The 18,058-nt window shown below is 43.8% G+C and overlaps 1 protein-coding gene across 1 annotated transcript; it reads left to right on the forward strand.

The window, feature by feature from the left end:
* The first annotated feature begins 1,765 nt into the window (after positions 1-1,765).
* On the forward strand, positions 1,766-18,058 carry wdr12 (WD repeat domain 12). Its single transcript, XM_048234476.1, has 13 exons — positions 1,766-1,978; positions 2,305-2,399; positions 2,587-2,681; positions 2,887-2,993; positions 5,188-5,303; positions 5,610-5,764; positions 7,979-8,024; positions 8,346-8,428; positions 8,829-8,969; positions 14,358-14,463; positions 15,061-15,193; positions 15,485-15,557; positions 17,646-18,058. The coding sequence occupies exons 1-13, from the start codon at positions 1,938-1,940 to the stop codon at positions 17,721-17,723; spliced, it is 1,269 nt and encodes a 422-aa protein (XP_048090433.1). The 5' UTR covers positions 1,766-1,937; the 3' UTR covers positions 17,724-18,058.

The following is an 18,058-nucleotide window of genomic DNA, read 5'->3' on the forward strand; positions in this document are numbered from 1 at the left end:
GACCGGGGTAGACGAAACTTGGTGGGCATGTAACCCCATATGGATAGCATGGAACCATCGTTTTTCGTTTTGATCTGTAGCCCCCCCGCTGGACTGGACCCCCCGAAAGGAGGGTAGGGCAGACACAGTTTTCTGTGAATATCTCGAGAACCGTAAGGTTTAGGAGGACCATTTTTTTTGTATGTTGATCTCAAGGGGCCATGTCAACCCGTTCCATAACCACTCATTTCATGTATAGCGCCACCTAGTTAAACACAAAAAAGTAAAAATGAGGTCTTGTAATCGCAGGTATCTGTGACCCAACATAGTCAAAACTGCACAAGATTGGATGTGTGTAGGATCATTATGACACCCTCTGAATGCACGCCAAGTTTCGTGGAATTCCGTTCATGGGGGGCCACACAATAAATTAATTTATGTTACTATACACTAACTGGCCTGTAGGTGGCCGGAGACAGTTTTCTGTGAATATCTCGAGAACCGTAGGGCCTAGGAGGTCCACCTTTTTTTTTTGTATGTTGGTCTTAAGGGGCATGTCAACCCATCCCATTACCACTTATTTCATGTATAGCGCCACCTAGTTAAAAAAATTAAAAAAAAAATTAGGTGTTTTCATCACAATATCTCTGGCTGACATGGTCAAAACTGCACGAAATTGAAAGTGTAGGATCATTATGACACCCTCCAAATGTGTACATTTATGTGTACATTTAGTGACCGTACACCAACAAGGATTCCCGGGACAAGACCGGGGTACATGAAACTTGGTGGGCATGTAACCCCACATGGATAGCATGGAACCATCGTTTTTCGTTTTGATCTGTAGCCCCCCGCTGTACTGGACCCCCTGAAAGGAGGGTAGGGCAGACACAGTTTTTGTGAATATCTTGAGAACCGTAGGGCCTAGGATGACCAATTTTTTCCGTATGTTTGCCTCCAGGGTCATGTTAACCCATTCCATGTGCACACATGTGCATAAACAGATACACACGCACACACATACATTCACAGTAATCATACGTATGACACATACTCACACAGTAGACATATGTACATGCACAAACACACATACGCAGGCAAACACACACACACCCACACACATAAACATAAACGTGTACACGCACACATGCACACAATTCAAGAATTTCTCAGAATTATGAACAGGCAAGATGGGGGTGAGGTTGTATAAAATGAATTTTACATGTGAAATCTATGAACTAATCATGTTTTGGTATTTGTTGTCTAGCAGATACCAGTGAGAATTGAGTGTGGATAATGCAATTTAGTGAGACAGTTAGAATCATATAGGCCTTTCAGCATGATTTATTTTTGTGGAAAAAATGTGCTGGACTGGGCGGCGGTCATATTTTGTACCGCTCTGCGGTACATCTAGTTTTGGTAAGGATTAGGGGTCGCTCCTGAAGTCCACTGTGATCACAGTCTCTTTAGTGTCTTGCTTCTAAAAAGAGCTTAAGTTAATGTAGGATTCATCTTAAAACATTGTGGAAGCACAGTTTGCCCCACTTAAGTTTTTTTTTAATTTCATGTTTAATAGCCTTTCTTTTGACTCTCATTCTCATGCAGGTTGAATGACATATACTTTTCTCTTGTAAGTCAATTGTTGTATCTGCTATTTTTTGCTAATTATATGGTGATTTTCTACTTTTAGCTGTTTTTCTTCGTTAAAACTAGCGAGTATGGTGAGTAACTTTTATTTTGAAGAGGGAAAAACGAATGGCAGCCATATTGAAATTTGCTACACGCAGAAGGCCAAGGGCTTTTACGTTACGCATACACGTGAACTGAACGTGTAACAAACTAGCCACATGGTCCGACTGCTGTAGGATTGAAAGGGACCACTGTAACTTAGCTTAAGATTCCTTTAAAGAGTGTGAACAGTTTTGTTGAAAACATTTGGGGTTTTTGGCACTCACAAGATGGCGCAGTTACAGGCGAGGTTTTTCACTGAGAATAAAAAGTAAGTTTTTTGGTCTCATAACAAAACTAGCCAGTTAGCTATTTGGATAGCTAGATATCACTCTGGTTGCATCCCATGAGTGACTGACACTACCAGAGACTAGATTTACGAAATGACTTTGACGTTACTCGTTAGCTGGTGTATGTGTATGTAAACAACACTGTATTGTACCACTTATTCCTTCAATCGGGTGTTAATCAGTTTCTGCTAGACGTTTTTTTGGTTATCACTTACAAAGTAATGTTAGAAGACAGTCTGCACAATTTTTACAACCAACATGTCACCCTGTGTGTTATTAGCTAAGCTAATAGTTTTGACTACTTCAGATATGTTGTAGATGATGTCCCGTTTTCCATACCGGCCACGTCAGAAGTTACAGATCTCAGCAACATCATTAATAAACTACTGGAATCGAAAAATGGTGAGTAACGGTATTGCTTCATATTCTCTGTGGGAAGTTTTTAACAATTGCATTAGGAAAATAGGTTTTGCTCATTCTTGGTACAAAAGGCTTTTGGTGGGCATAGTATGATCAGATCATATTATACCACATCACATTCAGATGAAAGCCTTTCAGGAGTGGCTGTTTACTTCGGTCTTCTTTGCAGCCTCACATAGTCATGTTGATTTTGACTTCCTGGTCCGGGGCCAGTTTCTCCGAACATCACTGGCTGGTCACATGGAAGCATTTGACATCTCAACAGTAAGATCCAAAATGATCTCTCTCTCTCTCTCTCTCACTCACACACTCACTCACTCACTCACACCACACACACACACACACACACACACACACACCATTCACAGATCTTTTCCTAACTCCTTACTCCTGTCTAGTTGTTGGTTGTTGGTTGTGTGTGTGTGTGTGTGTGTGTGTGTGTGTGTGTGTGTGTGTGTGTGTGATGCAGGAAGAAGTGGTGGAGATTGAGTATGTGGAGAAGTTCACAGCACCACAACCAGAAGAGTGTGTGATGCACGATGATTGGATCAGTTCTGTAGAGGCCGACCCAGAATGGTGAGTGTGTGTTTGTGTGTGTGCGTGTGTGTAGTGTGTTTTCTCTAGCAGCACTGCAGCAGCGCCATAGCTGTGAGTGATGGTTAATAAAGTGGGAAACAGCTAGGGATGGGCAAAGCGAGGCTTTATGAAACACTGAAACGTTCGAAGCAATTGTGCCGCACTTTTCCGAGGCTTCGAAACAATTCCGACACCTCAGAGCTGTTTAGGGTGAAACAAATCTGTCAAATGCTTCGTATTGGAGATGTAGTCTTTAAAGTTCGTGGCTCACTGTGTTACCTGTGTTCAGTCTTTGTCAAAAGCTAAGCAGTCATGCCCTTGGTCAATTACCACATGAAGTCACAATAAAGAGAATCTTATTGCTGCCACTAGTGTTCTCTAAATCACTTTCTTCTTATAAAAACTCTCGATTTTTGACCATTCTGAGAGTTTAGTTGACTTCATCATTAACTGTGTGGTTAATGATGAAGTAAGAAAACAAACAGATACGATCTGAAACAATAGGCTACCTTACAAATCAAACGGGATCGAACCACATTTAAGCAGCCTGGGCTACCGTGCAAAAAACACCCTCACTAACCACTACACCATCATGGTTATTGCTTAAGATAAGTCTATACTGTTAATTGAACGCTGCAGGCATGCCTGCCGACACCAGTGAAATGCACCGAGGTTCACTTAACTTTGGTCACATGACATGGGGATTTTGAACGATGTTTCAAAGCTGTGGTCACATGACATGGCGGTTCTGAACCAGGTTTTGAAGCAGTGTTTCGAAACACTTGTGCTTCGAAGCCTCGACACTGATTCGAGACCTCGGTTTCGAAAGTCACACCCCTAGAAACAGGTGGTTTCATTAGAGAGCGGCTGAAATAGAAACCTCTTGCAGAGTTTCCACAAGTCATGGAATTTATCATGGAAAAGTCTATTCCAGACATGGAAAGTCAGCGAATTTTATCATTTTTGGGGCAAAGTCATGGAGTATTAGGGAATGTTGTTGTAGCAGTTTAAATTTTACTTGCCAAAATACATTAATACAAATATATTTCCAGGCAGAATTTGTGTATATCTGATTATTAGTTTTTCTGCTTTCTTGAGTAGCCCAACCTTAATTATTCAATGCCCATTTATTCATCCCTCGAGATTTTGATATCATTGGTCGGTATATTGTACCATATTGTTCATTATATAGTAAGTCATGGAAATTCTTTTTTGTTTGTCAGGGAAAAGTCATGGAATTTTACATTTGACTTAGAATAGGAATCCTGCTCTTGGTTCACACTGTGCCGCATTGCATGACCTGTATAAACATTAAAACATTTGGCCCACTACTAGAGTGTTTCTGTGTGTAAGAGAGTGTTAGAGAGTGTTACAGTGTGTGTGTGTGTGAGAGTGTGAGAGTGTGTGTGTGTGTGTGTGAGAGAGAGAGAGAGTGTGTGTGAGAGAGAGCGAGAGACAGATGAGTGTTTCTATGACATCAGTGTGTGAGAGAATATTACAGTGTATGAGAGGGCTGTCACTTTTGTGAAAAAATCCTGTTCGATTTTTGAGACATAAGTGTTCATTAAATCGATTGTAAAATCGATTTTTCATGTCTAAAGACGTTTCCATTTTCAACGCCAAAAATAGGCCGCAAGCCAGCAATATTTCTGATGATTTATTGGCGTGAAGTTTCGCGCACAATGACAAACAGGAGTGCAACATTCTCGAAAAACAATAAGCCGCGTGGACTGCCATTACATCAATGACAAACATTACTGCAGTCTTCAACGTAGCTGTGTCTGTGTTTACGATTACAAATGTCAAACAAATTTCGCCTACATAGAACTCGATTGCACAGTTTGCATAGCCTACCGCTTTGTTCTTCTCCATAGTTTGATATACCAAAAATCCGAAGTACTTCTACATCGAACTCCTCAAGTTATTAGGGCCTATCACTAGTCGCTCTCATGTCGCACAGGTTGGTTAAAATCGATTCCCTATTTTAGTTTTCGAAACTTGTGTTGTTTGGTCCAATCGATTGTGCAATCGATTTTCGAACGTAAAGGGACAGCCCTAGTGTGAGATTAGAGGGCTTCTGTGACAGCAGTGTGTGTGTGAGATTAGAGGGCCTCTGTGACAGCAGTGTGTGTGTGAGATTAGAGGGCCTGTGTGACAGCAGTGTGTCCTGTTCTGATGCTCCCCTCTCTCTCAGGATCCTGACAGGCTCCTATGATAAGACGGCACGCATCTGGTCACTGGAGGGCAAAGCAGCCATGACGGTGGCAGGCCACTCTGAGGTGGTGAAGGACGTCGCTTGGGTCCGAAGAGGTGAGCGCGACGCACACACACAAACTCACACACACGAATATGGGAGACAGACATGCCAGCTGGGCTCCACCTCGACTTCCAAACAGGGTTTGATGTTCGTTGTGCTTAAACTCCCACCACTCTATGTGCTGCTGCAGCTCCCGCCCTGTGGGCCTTGTTCTGTTCATGCTCTTCCTGGTTCTGTTGCCCCTTATGCTCTTCCTGGTTCTGTTCTGTTGCCCCTCATTCTCTTCCTGGTTCTGTTCTGTTGCCCCTCATGCTCTTCCTGGTTCTGTTGCCCCTCATGGTCTTCCTTGTGTTGTCCAGATGGCCTGACCTCACTCCTCCTCACGGCCTCCTTGGACCAGACGGTTCTGTTGTGGGAGTGGAACTCGGAGCGGAACAAAATCAAGGCTCGTCACTGTTGCCGTGGACACGCGGGCAGTGTGGACACAATTGCAGTGGACCCAACACGGACAAAGGTGTGTGTGTGTGTGTGAAAAGGCAGCGCAGGCGCAGGCAAAGGCGGAAAGGTGCAGGTGTGTGTGCGTGTGAGTGTGAGTGTGTGTGTGTGAGTGTGTGTGTGTGTGTGTGTGTGTGTGTGTGTTGTTACTGTTGTGCCCATATGCCTCATCATACTTTTGTTTTCTTCGTCTTTTCTGTCTCGTCTGTCATCCCCCTGTGCTCCGGAGCCACATCCACCTCCACCTCCATCATTCTGCCCCCACCCCATCCCACCTCCACCTCAATCATTCTGCCCCCATCCCATCCCACCTCCACCTCCACCTCCACCTCCATCATTCTGCCCCCACCCCATCCCATCCCACCTCCACCTCCATCATTCTGCCCCCATCCCATCCCACTCCACCTCCACCTCCATCATTCTGCCCCATCCCATCCCATCCCACCTCCACCTCCATCATTCTGCCCCCACCCCATCCCACCTCCACCTCCATCATTCTGCCCCCACCCCATCCCACCTCCACCTCCATCATTCTGCCCCCATCCCATCCCATCCCATCCCACCTCCATCCCATCCCATCCCATCCCACCTCCACCTCCATCATTCTGCCCCCATCCCATCCCACCTCCATCATTCTGCCCCCATCCCATCCCATCCCACCTCCACCTCCATCATTCTGCCCCCCATCCCATCCCATCCCACCTCCACCTCCATCATTCTGCCCCCATCCCATCCCATCCCATCCCATCCCACCTCCACCTCCATCATTCTGCCCCCCATCCCATCCCATCCCACCTCCACCTCCATCGTTCTGCCCCCACCCCATCCCATCCCATCCCATCCCATCCCACCTCCACCTCCATCATTCTGCCCCCATCCCATCCCATCCCATCCCCACCTCCATCATTCTGCCCCCATCCCATCCCATCCCACCTCCACCTCCATCATTCTGCCCCCATCCCATCCCATCCCATCCCACCTCCACCTCCATCATTCTGCCCCATCCCATCCCATCCCATCCCACCTCCACCTCCATCATTCTGCCCCCCATCCCATCCCATCCCACCTCCACCTCCTCCATCATTCTGCCCCCACCCCATCCCATCCCATCCCACCTCCACCTCCATCATTCTGCCCCCACCCCATCCCATCCCATCCCACCTCCATCATTCTGCCCCCATCCCATCCCATCCCATCCCACCTCCACCTCCATCATTCTGCCCCCATCCCATCCCATCCCACCTCCACCTCCATCATTCTGCCCCCATCCCATCCCATCGTTACCTGCCTCCTGCTCTGTTTCTCTCACTTCTCCTCTTTAATTGGGCCTTTTGGACAGTGTTTGCACAGCCCATGTTTGCACAGCCCATGTTTGCGTAGCCTTCTACCCATCTATATACTTCCACGAAACTAACGAGCCAGATATTCTGTCTGCCCGCAGGAAATCACGTGCATTGTGGGTAGCTTATTAGGTTTAATGAAAACATAGCCTACTATAGAGTTTACAAATGATTTTGTTTAATTTCACGTTTCCATATCATTATAACCCGATTCAAAATGATGTATTATTTATTTATTAATTAGATTATTAATTTATTAATCATTTTTAACACCTTTCCGACATGGCCCTTTTCATCTCAGGCACCCCCTAGTGGCAGCTCGCGTGTACCACAGTTTGGGAATCCCTGTATTAGACGAATAATTGTTAAAGAATACCTACAAGATTTCCGAGGGTGCGTCTAAACAGACAATAAATCTAGATATAAAATATTTCAAACCCACCAGATGGCACCATTGTACTTTACTTCGGGCCTAGTCGTTGATGTATGGCATGGCCACCAGATGGCACCATTGTACTTTACTTCAGGCCTAATAGCTGATGTATTGCATGGCCATGTATTGCATGTTTCCTAAACTTTGGACACTTGGCTGTCAACTTGTTGATGATATCTAAACACACTTTTAACGCTATATTAATTTGTCATTTACTTGAAACGGATAGTGAGCAAGTTTAGGCCTGCATAGGCGATTTTTGATGGTGAGCAAGTTTAGGCCTGCACAGGCAATTTGTGTTTGTATCTCAGACTAGCATTGACCAAGGAAAGTCTTGCCGGATTGTGTGACTCCGGTGTCAATAGTCGGATTATGGCTGTGCATGTAAACAAGGTCATTGTTGGTGACTGAGGTGTTGATGAAGATTAATCAGCTTCTGTATGTCATTCTGTCTGTCTAGTTCTGCAGTGGATCCTGGGATAAGATGCTCAAGCTGTGGTCAGCAGGTATGACCTGCAGAACCATACATTCACATAGTGGGTGCGGTCCACTCCAGGTAGCCGCTTACAGAGCTGGTTTAAAGCAATGCATATATAAGTATATATACTCTTTTGATCCCGTGAGGGAAATAGTGGCATGGATACATTGGAAGCAATACATGGATACAATACATTGTATGTAGTCCAGCATGCATACCTTTAAGCCAGCGCTGTAAGCGACTACCTGAAGACGAACAAACCCACTCAAATAGTCTGTTTTCACGCATACAGCCTGGGATTTGTGTGTCGTTGAGCCGTGCATTATGGGAATTGTATTTTCATTCACAGTGCCTACAGAGGAGGAGGATGAGGTAGAGGAGCCTAACAGACCCCGGAAGAAGCAGAAGACAGACAAACTGGGATTGACACGGGTGAGAAGTGACCTCCTATATGTCTGTTCCCATACCAACACACACACGCACACACACACTAGTGTCCTCTGCTCCACTACTGTAATGTACTCAGTCCTCTAGCTCCCTCTAGTGGCCACAAATCTATGTGCATGTAATCTTCCCATAGGATTTCTCAGTTTTCCACTCAGTGTGAAGTCATTTTTATGAAGAAAGATGTCCTTTCTAGCTGCTTGGCTTTGTTGCTCTGGAATGTTTATCCAATGGCCCAAATTTAGTATTTGCCTTCATTTAAAGAAAATCATTGGACATGTTTGATGTGTTGACATGTTCGAGCTCTGTGTGTATGTGGAATGTTAATTAGAGGTGAGTGCTGGTGTCTTACATCCCCACTGATGCCCTGAGCTTGTCTCCCCTTCAGACGCCCCTCATGACGCTGTCAGGACACACAGAGGCGGTGTCGTCGGTGCTGTGGACGGACAGCGAGGAGATCTGCAGTGCATCATGGGATCACACCATCAAGATGTGGGACGCGGAGACAGGCAGTCAGAAGAGCAACCTGGTGAGAACACTTTGAGCTCTTCTGATGAGCTCTTCTCTCCTGGTGAGGGCGGGCAGCAGTGGCGCCGCCAGCCGTAATCCTGTATGCACTGTGCGTACAATTTATGATGACCGCCGCTAGCGAAGCGGTCATATAGGGATTGTCAAAGGTTTTTTCCGTCATCTACTTCCTGAATTTTTGGTCAACGATACCCGGGACACTGAACCACCGGGGCACATGAAATTTGGTGGGTATGTAGCCCCACTAGACTTTTACGGAAAAATTTAGTTTGATCCCCATGATTTACCTGGCATTCTCTGGGGGTATGCCAAGTTTGGTAGAATTTCATCCATGGGGGGGTAAAAAAAAATTAAGTTATGTGCACATTTAGTGACTGTACACTCATTGGCCTGTAGATGGTGGTGCACACATACACACGCACACACACACACAGGCACGCACATACCATCAGTATCGGCAATTAGAACGGCCGATACATAATTACAAATTCAGTAGGATTAAAGGAAAACCAAATATTCATTCATTTGGCTGCATTTCCAGTATTGGCGTTACGTAGTCGTTTGTCCACCAGATGGCGCATCGTTGCATTGAGATGTAATTTTGTTGGAAGTTAATCTAAAGTGGGTTGGAAAGACAATACGCTTCCTACAAGGACAAGACTGTAGTTTACAGCAGAGAACGTCTAATAAGGGTAGGATGATTTCTGCATGACATGTAATTCCCATTTCTTCTTGAAGCTGAAATAAATCTGAGAATGTTTATCGGACATGCTTGATTTTTACTGCAGGTAGGCTATGTTAATCTTAAATTATATCAATAGCCCAGGACGTAGGTAAAATAATGTTACCGTTAGCATTGGTTGAGTGATGGAGGCCAATTTGATTATTGATGTATTTGTAGAAACCAAAACCATAAATGCGGTTATAGGCTACCAAGCAAATTGATAACAGCACTAATTGTATCTTTCGACTGTCATCTAATTTGCTTATGACCATAACCTAGGCTACTAACAGGAGCTAAGTGAGTTAGCCACAACACGTTCGCTACGTGATGGTTCTATAGGCTACCTGAAAGATAACCTGTCTATGATGCATCCTAAACACTGGGCTGGGACATTTCTGCTCCAAGTCTCAAAAAGCATCTGAGTCAATGTTCATTCAATCTTCATTCCCAAACACCCATATAGGCTACTTCAATCCTAGGGGAAACACTGCACCCATATAGGCTACTTCAATCCTCTATTTTCAAAGGTGATTCAAGTAAGGAAAGAGCATGGCTCAAAGTAAAGTAACTAGGACTGAAACTACATAAATTCATCAAAGTGAATAATTGTGTCAACTCGCCGCAATGTAGATTTATTAACGCACCCGTGATGATCTACATCTCAATTTAAATCAAATGTTTTAGAGCATGCGTTGAGAGATATATCAGGGCAGGGCTGTACCTACATATTTGTTGCGTGCTGCTAAAAATCATTCTTTGTGATGGATGATTTAGTACCAACGTTACACCGGTCCGATACAGTTTTGCCTATGGCTATACCGTGAGACTGAGGCGGCTTTTTGTTTGTTGAAAGTCGCGTGTTTAGGGTGTGAGAGGGGAGTCGATGTGCTTTGATTCCAGCTTGGTAGTTGTAGTCTATGCGATTAAAAACATGTGTGTGAAGTATCAAACAATGATAAGCGCTTTCATTATGGCTGCTTTATCCACAGACCTTGAGCTACTGTACAGTGGGTTGGGTTCCATTTAGAAGTGTCCACTTTATTCGCACTTTCCGTGATTCACACAGCTGCGTGAAATGTAATACTGATATGCAAAACTATTAACTTTTCGCCAAGAGGTGGCAGCTTTTTTAGTAGATTTTTTTTTGGGTCACTAGCATAGCCTAGTGACAATTTATGTTGTGTTATAGGCCTAGCATAGGGCCTACCTTATATAGCTTATAGTTTGTTAACAGTCACGGTTTTGTCATAACTCCCTCTATGCATTTTTGTATTTAGAATAGCTCTGAAACCGAAAACTGAAAACAATATTTCTATCGGACACCTACCATGGACTAGGCTGGGTGAACTCATCCTGATCTGCCGGCGATTTCTTTTTCGATTTCTTAAAAGATTGAGCTTGGTCTGGGGAAAGCCAGACTAACCATGGACCTCATAGTTGCAAAATGCAAGGGAACATGAATCAGCCTATTATTTGCACAAACAATAACGGACAGTAGCTCTTCAACTTGGCCCGTTAAAATGTGTATGAACAGTCTAGCAACGCATTTCATGAAGGCCCTTTTGGACATGTCAGTTATTTGCACCACTGGGTAAAACTGCATTTTGTTTTAGACTACTGGTATCTAATTTGTGCATTGGCAATAAAGCTGAATATCATATGAACTAGATGACTAAACTTATGCATATGTAGAAGAAGAAACATTCACAAAAATCCATGACATGACCTCTCTTCTTGATAGCTGTTGAAAACTGCATGGAACTGACAGGGATTGTTTTGTATAATAATAATAATAATAATAATAATAATAATAATAATAATAAATAAATACATTCATTATGCTGCTACCTTCTGCTTTTCCCAAATACAATGTATCCTACAGGTGTACCTTTTATCAGTCCAGTTGCAATGGATGGACTGTGATGAACTGCACTACTTGTGATTGTTTAGATATTTTAAAGGTTTTATAACAATTAGGGTTGGGCACGAAACACGGTTCTAATATGGCACCGGTGCCGACGCAAACGGTAGTAACTGCATCGAATAACAACGTGGATTTTGGTGCCTCATTTCGGTGCTTAAATAACTTTTTTTGATTTTTTTTTTTATACGAGGCATCACTGCATGTCATGCGCCATCTCTAACGTCTTGCTCTGATAGCAACACATTCATATACAGTTAGCTAACATAAACACTGTATAAACCAGAGGGGTGCACCACATAGGCGAGTGGACAGTATTTGACCGCTTGTGTGAGCCCAAGTAGCTTACTTTAAAGCGATATCGCGAGCTCCTGTCAAAATCTAGCAGTGGGCCTAACTACGCACAACCAAAAGGCTATGAAACAACATCAACAGTAGCCTATATGTTACACAATATCCTTACTAATGCGCTAACTGGCATTTATTTGAAATGTTATCAGCAAAGTTGTAAGGTGAAAACTGTATTTCACGGTGTGTTCTAAACAACATAATGGCATGATATTAATCTTTCATGTGCATGAGGCCCATATAGCATCAGAATAAGTTTGAAGATCATGTTAAAAGTTAGTTGGCAAAAACATAAATATGTACATAAATAGGTTACATACCTGATGTCACTGAGCTGTCAAAGAGGCTACGAAACCATCTCGGTACGTTATCGCTAATTAAACTCAGCTGACTGGTGTTAGCGCATAGCCATAGTTGCTGTTAAAATGCCTACTAGGCTAGTGCTGGGAATCTAAACACTTCAACACTGACATGTAGCCTAACATGTTCAAAACTATTGCGTGTTATGGGTTAAGACATGACATTTCTTGAAGCATTTGGGAACACACTGAATTAACTGGAAGGTAGAGTCCCTGTTAGATTAGCTTGCTTGCAAATGCCGTTGTCCATGACCTGGCAGTTTTATGGAAAGCGGTTTTAACATACCTTATGGCAAACCGCCCACACTGGATAAACTAGAAAGCAGAGCTTTAGCCTACCATTGTGTGTGCATGCATGGCAAGCTGTTTTAACATTTAAATGTATTATTTGTAGGAGCAATGAGATATTGATAGTAAATTGAATATAACAGTTCTATTTCATGTTCAAATTTGTCTTATCAATTACAAAAAAAGCATTTCATGCTTTAGACCATTTTAATTTAAAACATTTTAAAAACAAAGTACCGGTTCAGGCACCGTTTTAAAAGTATCGATTTAGTACCAAGTGCCAAGTGCTACAAATCTATTCACCTTTGCAGCGCCAGTAGGCTACTTTGTGTGCGGCCCGCAAACACACATTCCAAACAAGCATACACAAAAGTTTCAAGAGTGGGGGATGGAGTAGAAGATGGAGACTAATTCATTCATGCCCGCGTGTCCACCACAACCAAACAGCACTGTAAGCAAATCATTATTTTTAGGTTACCACAGCCGTCTTTTCTCCAGGCCTATCGCAAATCGCCACATCAGCTCATTGGTTTCTAATTTTCTTTTCTTTCCCTTGTTCACGTGGTGGGTAGTGAAGCGATAATGCATTTAAAGCAATGTTCACGTCACGTGAGCCAGAGCCGATATGGCCAGAGCTGCTTGCTCTGTAAAGGTGTTTCTGTCCCACCCAAATTGCGTTCAAATTGTGTGTTTAGCAGCCAGAATTAAAAAAAAAAATCCGGGGTGAAATCTCCCTCATCCAGGAAATTTTATCCCAGAAACACCTCTGTGTAGGGTAGCCATGCACCCGTTCTTTTTTTTTTTGGGGATTAAGCGTCCTGGGCCAGGGTGCGTACTATGGAATACAATCTCTCGTTTGTCTGATTTTCTCTTCTCCAAATATCGCCTCCCTGTCTCATTCCTGATGCTTGTGACAGTGTGTCTGTGTCCTCTAGTTTTAGCCCCTCCCCCCCACACTGTTTTATCTCTTCCACTTTCTCTCCCTCTACAGTGCAGCAGTCTAATGATTCCCCCTCTCTCTCTCTACAGTGCAGCAGTCTAATGATTCCCCCCCTCTCTCTCTCTACAGTGCAGCAGTCTAATGATTCCCCCTCTCTCCCTCTACAGTGCAGCAGTCTAATGATTCCCCTCTCTCCCTCTACAGTGCAGCAGTCTAATGATTCCCCCTCTCTCTCTCTACAGTGCAGCAGTCTAATGATTCCCCCTCTCTCCCTCTACAGTGCAGCAGTCTAATGATTCCCCCTCTCTCCCTCTACAGTGCAGCAGTCTAATGATTCCCCCTCTCTCTCTCTACAGTGCAGCAGTCTAATGATTCCCCCTCTCTCTCTCTACAGTGCAGCAGTCTAATGATTCCCCCTCTCTCTCTGCGGTGCAGCAGTCTCCCCCCCCCTCTACCGGCTCTCTCCCTCTACAGTGCGGCAGTCTAATGATTTCCCCCTCTCTCCCTCTACAGTGCAGCAGTCTAATAGATTCCCCCTCTCTCCCTCTACAGTGCAGCAGTCTAATGATTCCCCCTCTCTCCCTCCCTGTACATTGCAGCAGTCTAATGATTCCCCCTCTCTCTCCCTGTACAGTGCAGCAGTCTAATGATTCCCCCTCTCTCTCTCGACAGTCCAGCAGTCTAATGATTCTCCCTCTACAGTGCAGCAGTCTAATGATTCCCCCTCTCTCCCTCTACAGTGCAGCAGTCTAATGATTCCTCTCTCTCTCTCTCTCCGTCTCTCATCTCCCCCCCTCTCTCCACCCCAGATGGGCAGTAAGGTGTTCAACTGCGTGTCCTACTCTCCGCTGTGCCGGCGGTTGGCATCGGGCAGCAGTGACAGACACGTTCGGCTGTGGGACCCCCGTGCCAAAGGTCAGACCCTGTCCCAGAACAGCTCACAGCAGCAGCCAGTCCAGCTAAACCAATTACGCACATATTAATGGCAAACTTCTTAAAGGTGCTATATGTAAGAACGACCACTAGCGTTTCAAATGGGCATTGCAGTCCAAAATCAAAACATTTGAGCGCATTAAGTAGGCTAATCTGGCAATCCAGGTCGAAATGCTACTAGCTGCGTGATTGGTAAATTGGTGGAGGGTGACGGCCAAAACATAAACAGTATTTGCAGGCTGCAAATGAAAGTTTGGATTATGAATATCCTGGCTATACCATTGTCAGTGAAGGTATTTGAAAATCTCTGACGGCATATTGCAATAATTGATATATTGCAATAAATGTCTTACATATAGCACCTTTAATCTTTACTGAATCAAACAGATACTTCCGATTATGTCATTCATTTTGTGTGTTTTAGACCTAGACTTTAGGTTCAGCGTTTTGTGTGTGTGTGTGTGTGTGTGTGATCTCCTAGATGACACTCCAGATGCTCTCCTTAACCTCACACTGGTTGGGTGATTGCAGCAGAGTGTGTGTGTGTGTGTCTGTCTAATGACTGTGTTCTCTTCGTAGATGGCTCTATGGTGCTGCTGTCCTTAACGTCACACACTGGTTGGGTGACTGCAGTGGACTGGTCTCCCAGCCATGAGCAGCAACTTGTGTCAGGCTCCCTGGACAACATCGTCAAGCTCTGGGACACCAGGAGGTGTGTAGTATTCACACACACACACACACGCATACATACACATATACACATATATACACACATACTGTACACATATATACACACACACACACACACACACACACACACATACAGTTCTATAAGGTGGATACACATAGCTAGAGAAACTGTTGCATATGCATGCATGCCTCAAAACAACAGTCAAGCATTATTTGTGTGCCATTGTTGTCATAATGACTCATGATGTGTATTGGGCTGTCAGGCTCCAGCACGGGAGGGTTTCATCTTCTGTTTGTTTGTTTGTTTGTGCAGCTGCAAGGCGCCCCTGTATGACCTGGCTGCTCATGAGGACAAAGTGCTGTGTGTGAACTGGACAGAGAGTGGGGTGAGTCACTGTGTTTGTGTTTGTTTACATTTTCATTTGTGTTTGTGTCTGTTTCAAATTACTTTGAGTGCTCATTGAAAAATTTGTGGAGATTATTAATATTAAACCTTTATCATTATGTTTTGTCTTTGGGAACATATAGGAACTCCCCCTATTACCGTCGGTCCCGTATTTCCACCGTCTTGCGTGTATATGTCACTTAATATCCATTTCTATACAAACCAAGACGTGTATGTGTCACTTAATATCAATTTCTATACAAACCAAGACAGCGGACTCCTAAAGAAACGCAAGCACCCACACCATAGGTGTATCTAAATTAGCTATGTACCAAAAATGACATTTTACCGTGACTCGAAGAGCTGTAAACAGTGTTGTAAGGCTCTGTGTACACATCCGTTTGGAGCTCCAGTGGAATTTTAATTTCATGACGCGAATTCTCAGTCTAACCGGTAATGTGCCATTGAAACGGCGTAAATAGGCGACCCATCAGGCCATCCTTAAAAATATTTTCGCTTGCCGTAACCCGACCGACCCTGTCAATTTAGAACCGACCCAAATATTTATTTTTTCCCCCTTTTAGTCCGACCGACTTGCCGGTTGTAAACTTGCGTTAATACCGACCGATTGTGTTTTTTACTCTAAACAACCAGTACAAATGCAATAAAATAATATTTCTTTTAGTAGGCCCAAGTATTGTGAATATAAATTGCCTACATGCAAACGTGGCTCACTTAAAAAAAAAAAAATGCGGGTTTTACGCATATCACACTATGGCCCTCACAGCCGTTTCATTCACACAAACTGATAGCGGCTTTTACTTGTACGAAGTTCTGGAAGAACTGTGGCCAGATCTTTTTTCTCATCCCTTCTCCCCTAGTCTAACGGTGACCGTGTCGGAGTATTGAAATTGGTTGTGGTCTATTCAGCATTTCTCAAAATATGGGTCCGCAACATGGAGACTGCTGGTCCGCTGGAGTCGTGGAGGTGAAATTAGGCCCGGTGCTTCATCTGATAATTTGCTGCGCAGTTGATCAAGAAACCGCGGATCGCGAAAAAAAAAGAAAACAAGCGTTTCTGCTATCGATGTCATTAAACATGGAGCCCTACAATTAAGTGGTGGTATGAGCATTCATTCAATGGCGTCTCTTGTGAGAGAAACTGAAACTAATCGATAGCGTTGGTATCAAAGCTCCGCTTCAACCTGTTGGAAGGCTATTTATTTATTTAACGAAACTTAATAGAACAACGTTGTTTTTGGAACTTTCTTAGAAACAGAGCAGAGAGACTGTATAATACACTGTATAGCATTGAGTATTGTATAGTCAAATTTCAATATAACGTGGCCAAGAGCTATTGTAGCCTTCTTTCTGGGTACATGTAGATGAGCCTTATGACTCAAAAGTCTGCCATGACCGGGCCTCAGGTCAAAGAAGTTTGAGAAAGGCTGGTCTATATAACCTGCATCAGAATGAGGTTTGCAGCGGTCGCCTGAAGGCGCGGGTTGAAGACCCAGTCAGTTCACGTCCGCGATATGCACATTTGTGTAAATTCATTCCTACATTAATCACCATGACCAAAATTGTACTTTTTTTTTTACTCTGAATCTTGAAAAAAAATATTGACCTACCTACCGACCCATTTTTTATTTTTTTTTTTGGCTGTTACTGCAAACAAAAATATTTTTAAGGATGGCCTCAGGCCAGCACTATAACTCCGAGCGTGGTAAACAAAATCGGATATTTCAGGCAGAAAATGCTCCTGTTAAGAACCAAACCAGATTTTGTTCAAATCTAGACACCTATGGCTACTGAAAAATGTAAGGTTCATTTATCAAATGTTATTTTGAAGTATAGAAAAACATTGTTGTTTTAGAATTTTTGAACGAAAGTGGTGATAATTGGAGGCGTTACGATATGGCTTTGCCTCTTCATCTGCTCCAGGCCCGGTGAAAGGTTCTGTGAAAGCGAGTAACAGCACTCACAGTGTCTGGCACACACTCATACTCGTTCCTTGGGGCACACGTAACATGTTTGGTTTTGTTTGTGTTTACTGTGTTCATTCAATCTTTTTTTTTTTCTCATCCAGATAATCCTGAGCGGCGGAGCTGACAACAAACTTTACACATACAAGTACTCCTCCGGTGTCACGGACGCTGGCGCTTAGCAACGTCACGTGGATGCAAGTCGCCAGGGTGATGATCTGCCATTTTTTCCATCATAATCGCTGGCCCACAATAAAGGATCAGACACATTTTGGGTATAAATGTGCCACTATAACCTGGACTATGCACCAATTGGGCCTGAGTCTGATGTGGACTTTGGATGTGGACATTCAGAAACGCCTCTGACACCGGACACAGTAGGACGTGTGTGTAATGCAGCCTGAGGATTTGGTCTTCATGGTCTTAAATGTCTGGATTTCATATTGGTTCAGCTTCTGTGTGTGAAGTCAATGGTCTGATGTCAATGCCACAATATAAATACGTTTTCTAATTCTAA

Source organism: Alosa alosa, chromosome 23, assembly GCF_017589495.1.
Source record: "Alosa alosa isolate M-15738 ecotype Scorff River chromosome 23, AALO_Geno_1.1, whole genome shotgun sequence".
Lineage (NCBI taxonomy): Eukaryota > Metazoa > Chordata > Actinopteri > Clupeiformes > Clupeidae > Alosa > Alosa alosa.

What these genes read in the sequence shown, in the direction of transcription:
- wdr12 (XM_048234476.1), top strand. Translation starts at nt 1,938, where the DNA reads ATGGCGCAGTTACAGGCGAGGTTTTTCACTGAGAATAAAAA. An exon ending in TTTTTCACTGAGAATAAAAA is followed by an intron (nt 1,979 to 2,304) that starts GTAAGTTTTTTG and finishes TGACTACTTCAG; the next exon opens with ATATGTTGTAGATGATGTCC. An exon ending in TGGACCCAACACGGACAAAG is followed by an intron (nt 5,765 to 7,978) that starts GTGTGTGTGTGT and finishes CTGTCTGTCTAG; the next exon opens with TTCTGCAGTGGATCCTGGGA.